Genomic DNA, 8,661 nt, shown 5'->3' with positions numbered 1-8,661 from the left:
CCACCCCCCCCCCCCGCAACATACCTTCCATACATCTCCTCTCATCTCTCCCTTCATGTCCACATCTTGAAGCATCTACCCCTTCATGGTCTTCTCTGTGTATTTCCTCTCATTTTTCCCTCCACATCTCCCTTAGTCTCCTCCATAAGTTTCTGCTACCTTTCTCCTTATATATTTCTTCCCGTCTGCCTCATCCTCCATATATACCCTCATTCCTTTCTTCATACCCTTTTTTTATCTCCCCATCTATATTTTCCCTGTATATTTATGTTTCCCCCAACATCCCTTCCATATATCTTTTCCCATCTGTATCTCCCCATCTTCCCCTCCATCATTCTCCCCAAGGTGATGACCTCTGTTCTTGATTTCTTCAGTTGCACTTCCTCCTAATGTCTTCATTTTTGTTCTGTAGTATCTCTAGAAAGCATTCTCTTGATATCCTGTACCTCATTCTCTGTCTTGTTCAAGTTTGTACCCTGTTCCCCTGCTCTACCTCTCCCCTTTCTCCCTTCTTTCTCCCAGGATGTCTGACCTTTCTAAATCCATTAGAATACCTTTTGTTCCACCCCACATTCCCATTTCCACCTCAGACCCTGACCTGGGATCTAAAGGGCTGATGGTGTCCTTCTCTTTGTGCAGATGACAGCCGTCTAGAGGAGCTTAAGGCCACACTGCCCAGCCCAGACAAGCTCCCTGGATTCAAGATGTACCCTATTGATTTTGAGAAGGTGCTGGTTAGGGGCCCTGTGTAGGGCAGCGGGGTGGGATGAACATGGACGGGCTGGAAGGAATAGGTCTCTGGGGATCTGAAGCCAGCCCCGGGCCTTTATAAGTTATCAGATCATGGGACCTGCCACGTGACTCTGAATGAGTAGGTGTTCCCAGCCATCTCTTTGTGACCTGGGAGGGTCCAACAGGTGATTGCAGTGGAGGATACTTATGTCCCTAGAGGCAGGAAGCCTCTTCCTCATCTGATCCTGCCCCCACTATCTTTCTCCATTCATAACAGGATGATGATAGCAACTTCCATATGGATTTCATCGTGGCTGCATCCAACCTCCGAGCAGAAAACTATGACATTCCCCCTGCAGACCGCCACAAGGTAAGGGGAATCTAGACCCAATGTTCTACCCACTCCTAGGCTGGAGTTCCCCAAGTTTGGCCCCTTCTGTAGACTTTGAGCCTCTTGTAACATGATTATCGCCTCCCTTGGTCCCTTTCTGTCTCACAGAGCAAGCTGATTGCAGGGAAGATCATCCCAGCCATTGCCACAACCACAGCAGCCGTGGTTGGCCTTGTGTGTCTGGAGCTGTACAAGGTAGTGCAGGGGCACCGACAGCTTGACTCCTACAAGAATGGTTTCCTCAACTTGGCCCTGCCCTTCTTCGGCTTCTCTGAACCCCTTGCTGCACCACGTCACCAGGTGGGGGCCTATATCGGGAGGTGGGTTTGTGGGCAGGTGTGTCTGTAGAGCTGGCTCTGGTTCGTATCATACCCCATCACTAGGCGAGGGTTTCTGTTGATGTGTACCTACTCCTTTTGTACACCTCTTATGCATGTATTCATTAGCCGTATTGTTTTGAGTATCTGCTACATGCTAAGCACTGGTCTGACTCTGCCTATGAAAATGCTCAGAAAAGATGGGATATTTGAATTGTGCCTTGAGAGCTTAACATAGTAATAGCAGCAGCATTTACTGGGTGCTTACCATGCTAAAGTGCCTTACTTGCTTCATTCAATAATTGATTCAAGTGTTTATTTGGCACCTATTGTGCATAGGTGCCCTTTAGGTATGCAGGTTAAATTCACCAAATAGATCTTGAAACCAGAAAAGAAAACAACTCAAAGAGGATTTGAAAGGCTGCCCTGCCTATGGTGTAGCCCTCCTCTCTTTGCTTTCAGGTAATAGCTCTCCCCTTCCACTCGGAGAAAGGAATGAAACGGTTCACTCACTCCTCCTATGAGGCTGCTCCACCTATGGAGTAGTCTGCTCTGTGCACTTTTCTTGGTAGGCTTGCTTTCACTCTCATTCAAGGGCTCGCTCTTGAATTCTTTCCTGTGAGAAGCCAAGGACTGTCACACCTGGGTAGGGAACCCCAAGGGTTGAGTCTCCCTGGCAACAAGAAAAAGTCAGAAAATTTGTGGAAAAGTAGAATTAAAGTACAAGTTTATTTTGGGGCAAGAGTTTTTGAAATACATAGTTTTTTTTTTTAAAGAATTATTTAACTTTATTTATTATTATTATCGTTATTATTTTTTAGTTTGATCAGAGAAAGACAGAGAGAGAGGGGAAGTGAGAAAGCAAGCCACCAGGTCCCACAGCCGTGTGGGAGTCCAGTGCCTTTAAGTACCAGGCCACCTGCCGGCCCCAAACATACATAGTGTTTTCATAATATACATTTTCCATGATTTCTTTTTGTCACATGGCTTGTGCACTTGCACACATGTCTGAGAATGAGATAGAGAGAAGGCAATCCCCACCCTTACCCCACCCCCCCAGTGGAGTGTAACTTTCACCCCTTCATCCTGTCTGGACTCTGGGCATGCACACACATGTGCCTAGCATGCTCCTCAAGCCACCAAGGCTGGGACTCGAACCGCGGTTGGCCATGTGGGATTCAGCTCCCAATGCACAGCGCTCCCAATGCACAGCGCTCCCAATGCAATGCACTGCACCATGTGGCTAACCTTCCATGAACTTTTTGAAGACCCCTTGTATGAGGCTGCTTTAAGTTGTTCCACAGTTCAGTGTTACTCTCCTTATATTTTTGTATTCTTTTTCTCCCTGTGTTTTATTTTCAATGGTTTCTACTGCTGTGCCTTCAAGTTGACTAATACCATCTCCTGTAATGCCTAAAGTGCGTTAACTACATCCAATGTTATTTGTCACCCGGGATTCTGTAGCTGTTCAATTTGGGTATTTTTATATCTTCAATATCTCTATTTAACTTTTTGAACATATGGCATAGTCTGAGTGGTTTTTACTCATAACACGTCTGACACCCAATGTGTGGGTTTTTTTTTTTTTTTCTACACTAACAACCAGTTCTGTAACTCTCTAGACATCAACTGGGTGTTCAATGATACAGTTGTGACACTACCCAGGGTTGGTGTCAGGTCCCACAAGTTAGGGGCTCAGGCCCACCAGACTGCCTCTGCTTGAGATACTAACTGAAAATCTCAGCCCACTCATATTTTTGATTGACTGGCTGTAAATTGGAGGTTCCCAGAGCCTCTCCAGGCTGTTAGTGTTGCAGGATGGCTTCTGTGATGATATCCAGGTTCTCCGAGTTTCAAAGAATTGCATAAAACATGCCAATAGTGAAAGGAAAAAGGAGTTTATTAAGTAGAAGCAAAAGTACACTCCTGAGAGGTAGGAGCAGGCCTGAGTAGACCGAGAAAGAGTAGCTCAAAGGCCCCAGCAATTACATTCTGCAAGGTTTATAATTTTTAAATCTATCAATAGGTTGTGTCAGTAGATCATTGGCTGGGCCCACTGATTGTGCTCATCTCATTGGCTCTATCAAATGTGGCTGGGCCTCCTGATTCATCTCATTGACTTTATCAAATGTGCCTTAATCAGCTAGATATCCCCACTAATCTCCTGCCTACATTATCTCGAAATTTTCTGCCCCGATCAATTTTTCTGTCTAGTCCCATTAGACAGATGCTCTAGTCCCCTTACTCGCTTTAATTTGCTAGCTTTCTCCTGTCTCATTAGAAAGGCTCAGGAAGACATTTTGTTTACTATTATATTACTGATCAATTTATTATAAAGGCTACAACTCATGAATAACCAAATGGAAGAGACGTATAGGACAAGTATGGGTATGAGAGTGGCCGCCTTCTCAGTGATGTGGAGAGTTGAGATGCATGGGCCCAACACTCAATGTAGGAACAGCAGTAAACCCGATTTTTTGACTCACACTCACGAAGAATTGGAGACACAGACACAGAGGATAGCAAAATGGAGAGTTTATTAAGAGAGGAAAGGGAGAACAGAGCTCCCAGGCAGGGAGTAGGTCCCGGAAAATGGGTTGCCAAAGAAGAACTGAGGTGAGGGGATTTTATCTGAATCAGAGGGGCTTTGTTCGAGCTTCTTGTTTTTATTTAGGCTGGTTCTGTTTCTGAGAAGCTGAGTATGTGAGAAGAGAGAAGCAGCTTTCAGGAAGACTGGCTATCATATTGAGGAGAAATGTCAGTTCATTGACAAACTTAGCGCTTGCAGAGAATGAGTTGTCTATAGAAAGTGCTGTTATAGGATGAGGGAGTTGAGCTCTGTCCTGTAAAGTCCTAGGTTCTTTAGGTCTAGATCTCTAAGATTAGAGACCTGTCCTGAGGCACAGAGTGAAAACAAAAACAAAAACAAAATACAAACACGTGTAAAGTAGGCAAAGAAAAATTTCAATAGGAAAGTGAGAATTTTTTTTTTTCTTGAGAGGTTTTCGCTATAGGGCGCATGCGCTCGCCAGACAGACAGAGACATAGAGACAAAAAGTGAGAAATCACCCCCCAGGGGGGATGGTCACGCTGCAATCCCTTCTCCGTTCTTCTCTCGGGATCTTGGGCACGTACGCACACACGCCCAGCATGAGTTTAAGCCACCGGGTCCGGGATGCGAACCGCGGTCGACTATGTGGGAGGCCAGCGACATAGCCATTACACTAACTGCTGGTTCCCGAAAGTGAGAATTTTTAATAGTAAAGAAGTATACCGGGACCAACAGTTAGTGTAATGGCCATGTCGCTGGACTCCCATGTAGTTGACCATGGTTTGAGTCCCGGACCCGGTGGCTTAAACTCATGCTGGGCGTGTGTGCGTGCGTGCCCAAGATCCCGAGAGAAGAACGGAGAAGGGATTGCATCCCCCCTGGGGAGTGATTTCTTGCTTCCTGTCTCTCTGTCTCTCTCTGTCTTTCTGGCAAGCTCACGCGCCCTTATAGCAAAAACCTCTCCAAAAAAAAAAGAAAAGAAAAGAAAAAGAAAAAAAAAGAAAAAAAGAAAAAGAAAAGAAGTATACCTCCATGCCTGAAAGGCATGCAGATAGACAGCTGCCAGAGAAGGACAGTTGCACTGGCCAAGGGACCAAGTGTTACTTTTTTTTTTCCCAAGTGTTACTTTTATTTGGGAATTTGGTAATGAATATTTAGCAGGAGAAGGTCTGTCATAATACTGGATTCTTTATTTGACTTCAGGGGTTTTTCTGCATTTGCACATTTCACATGCCCAGTGTGGACTTTGAAGGTCTGAGGTCCATATTTGGATGAACTGCCCAGTTTATTGCCCCAATGGGAATAAGGATGTTGACTTAATGTCCCATCCCACAGCTGAATTTCTATGCGTATATTTGGGAAGGCAGGAGGGAAGATAACAACCTTCCTGGCCGGGAGCTGGGTAGGAGGAAGGAATTCTCCAAGTGGGTCTGATTGTAACTCCTCTAAGTTGTGATTGACCTCCTGCTATTATTTTAGGGCCGCCCACTCTTTTCTACCTAACTGCCTACCACAATATCACCACCAGTCTTCAAGTCTGTTTTGTGTTGTCAAGGGGTCTTTTTATCCTGCAGATACTAGGGTAAATTATTGTTCAAGGTCTTTAGCTCTTTTGCTTAGCTGTCATTATCTCAAGCAAGCTATAAGCAGCTCTGGCTGTAAGCAGTTCTACGGTGAGCAAGCAGTGAGAGCTGATACTTGATTACAAGTGAGAGCAGTAAACAATTTTTACTAAAAGCTTGACTAGAGGGACCAGCAGGTAGCGTGGTGGTTAAGGCGCTTGACACTCCCACAAGGCTAAGCACGGTTCAAGTTTCGGACCTGGCGGCTTGCTTTCTTACTTTCCCTCTCTCTCTCTCTGTGTCTCTCTCTGGTCAAATTAAGATAAAATAAATGAATAATAATAATAATAAAAAAAGCTTGACAAGAGTGACTCCATCTCATAAGTTGGCTCTATGTTAATAGATGCGTGTGTCCATTTCCTATCATAGTTGGAAGGTCCCATTTAGAAAAGCTCTTCTGAGCACCACCTGGTTATTGCTCTAGGACTGACAAGAAACCAAGGCCAGGCCTCAGCAGAACTGATCTTGGCAGAAGCCTCCATCAGTAGCTGCTACTGCGAGGTCACACTGCCCTGGGAGTAGCAGACAATGACACAAAGTACTGAGAGGTCTGACTCCCCGGAGATAGATTAAAAAAAAAAAAAGAAACAACTCCCCTGCAGCTTTGCTCCTTTGTTCGGCTGTGGAACCAGCAGGATGGATAAATGTCATGGTCTTTGTACTGCCAGGAAGCTCCGCAGTCACCGACAGGACCAGAAATGGCATGATAAACAGTACAAGAAAGTCCATTTTGGGCACAGCCCTGAAGGTCGACCCTTTTGGAGGTGCTTCTCATGGAAAGGGAATTGTGCTGGAAAAAGTAGGTGTTGAAGCCAAACAACCAAATTCGGCCATCAGAAAGTGTGGGGTCCAGCTGATCAAGAATGGCTAGCAGATCACAGCTTTTGTATACCATGATGGTGGCTTGAACTTTATTGAGGAAAACGATGATGTTTTGGTTGCTGGATTTAGTTAAAAAGTCATGTGGGGACCAACAGATAGTGTAATGGTTACGTCACTAGACTCCCATATAGTGGACCACAGCAACTTAAAACTCACACCGGGCACGTGTGCATGCGTGCCCAAGATCCCTAGAAGAGCATAGGGGAGAAGGGATTGTGGTATGGTCATTCCCCCTGGGGGTGATTTCTTGCTTTCTGTCTCTCCTGCGAACACACACACCCTAAAGCAAAAATCTTTTAAAAAAAAAAAAAAATTGTGCCGGGTGACCTTCCTGGAGGCCCTTTTAAGTTTTTCAAAGTAGCCAATGTCTCTCTTTTGGCTTTATACAAAGGCAAGAAGGAAAGACCGAGATTATAATTTTTTTTGAGGGGGGAGAGGTTTTGCTATAGGGCGTGTGTGCTCACCAGAGAGACAGAGAGACAGAAAGCGAGAAATCACCCCCCAGGGGAGATGGCCATGCCTCAATCCCTTCTCCTCCATTCTCCTCTTAGGGTCTTGGGCACATACGCACACGTGCTGGGTATGAGTTTAAGTCACTGGGTCCAGGACTAGAACCGCGGTCGACTACATGGGAGTCCAGTGACATAGCCATTATGCCAACTGCTGGTCCCAAGATTATAATTTTTTAAATTTAAATTATTTATTTAATTTATTAATTATTATTAGTAGTTTATTTGCCATAGGGCACATGCACTCACCAGAGAGACAGAGAGAAAGCGAGAAAGCAAGCCACCAGGTCCCGAACTCAAACCCTAGTCAGCCACGTGGGAGTCCAGCACCTTAACCACCATGCCACCTGCTGGCCCCCAAGATTATTTATTTTTTTTTTTTTTGGAGAGAGATTTTCACTGTAGGGCGCGTGCGCTCGCCAGACAGACAGAGAGAGACATAGAGACAGAAAGCGAGAAATCATCCCCCAGGGGGGATGGTCACGCCGCAATCCCTTCTCCATTCTCCTCTCGGGATCTTGGGCATGCACGCACACGCGCCCGGCGTGAGTTTTAAGCCACCGGGTCCGGGATGCGAACCGCGGTCGACTATGTGGGAGTCCAGCGACATAGCCATTACGCTAACTGCTGGTTCCCAAGATTATAAATTTTGATGGTAAAAACAATAGTAATAAATTTTCATATGCCAAAAAAAAAAAAGACAAAAAACCCAAAAACTCCCTGAATATCGGTCTCGTATACAGTCTCCCAGAATAGCTTGATTGTCTTATAAAAGAAACCCCTTTGGTCCCGGCAGGCGGCAGGCTGAGGTACCTCTGGCTTTAGACCCCCCAGGCACTCTTTCTCTCAATAAACTTTTCTTGTTTCTTGAGATGATGTCTCCTGGGTCTTACTGCTGACATGGACAATAGTGACTTTTCCTTGGGGACCTCTGACCTATCTACCTACAAGTAGGGTCTAACTCCTGACTTTTCAGCACCTTGACCCTTAATGTGTTCACCAACTCAGAAACTCTTCAAGCTCTCCATTTAGGGTTTTTCAGTGGAGATTTTATTATTGTGGCATGATCATGATCATTAAACCATTGATTAAACCATTGAAGTCTTTGCCTTAGGGCGCATGAAAGGGAGACACGCAGAGACAGTGAGAGGGAAACTGAGAAATCACCTCCAGGGGTGATGGCCATGATCCCTTCTCCTCCATTCTCTTTCAGGGATCTTGGGCATGGCAGGCACACGCACACATGTGTCCAACATGAATTTCAAGCCACCGGGTCCAGGACTATGAACCATGGTCAACCATGTGGAAGTCCAGTGATATAACCACTACTCTATCTGCTGGCCCTTGGCCATTGGTGAGTAACTCAATCTCCAGCTACCCCTTGGCCTTTGGTGATTAATTAAATCTCCAGCTGCCCCTTGGCCTTTGATGATTAACTCAATCTCCGGCTGCCCGGCTCTTAGAGGTTGGGGGTGGGGCCGAAGGCTCCTACCCTGTCATCAAGTAGTTGGTCTCTCTGGCAACCAGCCCCATCCTGCAAGAGTCACCTCATTAGCATCAACTCAAAGGTTGAAAGGGGATTATCATGAATAACAAAAGGATCCTCTCACTCCCTCGCTTAGGAAATTATAAGAGTTTTAAGGGCTCTGCCAGAAAG

At 45.6% G+C, this 8,661-nt stretch overlaps 1 protein-coding gene and 1 pseudogene across 1 annotated transcript; both read left to right on the top strand.

Moving 5' to 3' along the window:
- The first annotated feature begins 52 nt into the window (after window positions 1-52).
- On the top strand, window positions 53-1,486 carry LOC102468820 (ubiquitin-like modifier-activating enzyme 1). Its single transcript, XM_006161263.3, has 3 exons — window positions 53-728; window positions 1,010-1,102; window positions 1,232-1,486. The coding sequence occupies exons 1-3, from the start codon at window positions 705-707 to the stop codon at window positions 1,469-1,471; spliced, it is 357 nt and encodes a 118-aa protein (XP_006161325.1). The 5' UTR covers window positions 53-704; the 3' UTR covers window positions 1,472-1,486.
- Window positions 1,487-6,249: 4,763 nt separating this feature from the next.
- LOC102469242 (40S ribosomal protein S23 pseudogene) lies at window positions 6,250-6,912 on the top strand (annotated as a pseudogene).
- The last annotated feature ends 1,749 nt before the right edge of the window (window positions 6,913-8,661 follow it).

The sequence above is a fragment of the Tupaia chinensis genome, unplaced genomic scaffold (assembly GCF_000334495.1).
Source record: "Tupaia chinensis unplaced genomic scaffold, TupChi_1.0 Scaffold138400_1, whole genome shotgun sequence".
NCBI lineage: Eukaryota > Metazoa > Chordata > Mammalia > Scandentia > Tupaiidae > Tupaia > Tupaia belangeri.
The sequence above is the reverse complement of the archived record's forward strand: the minus strand, read 5'-3'. Positions and strand labels throughout refer to the sequence as shown.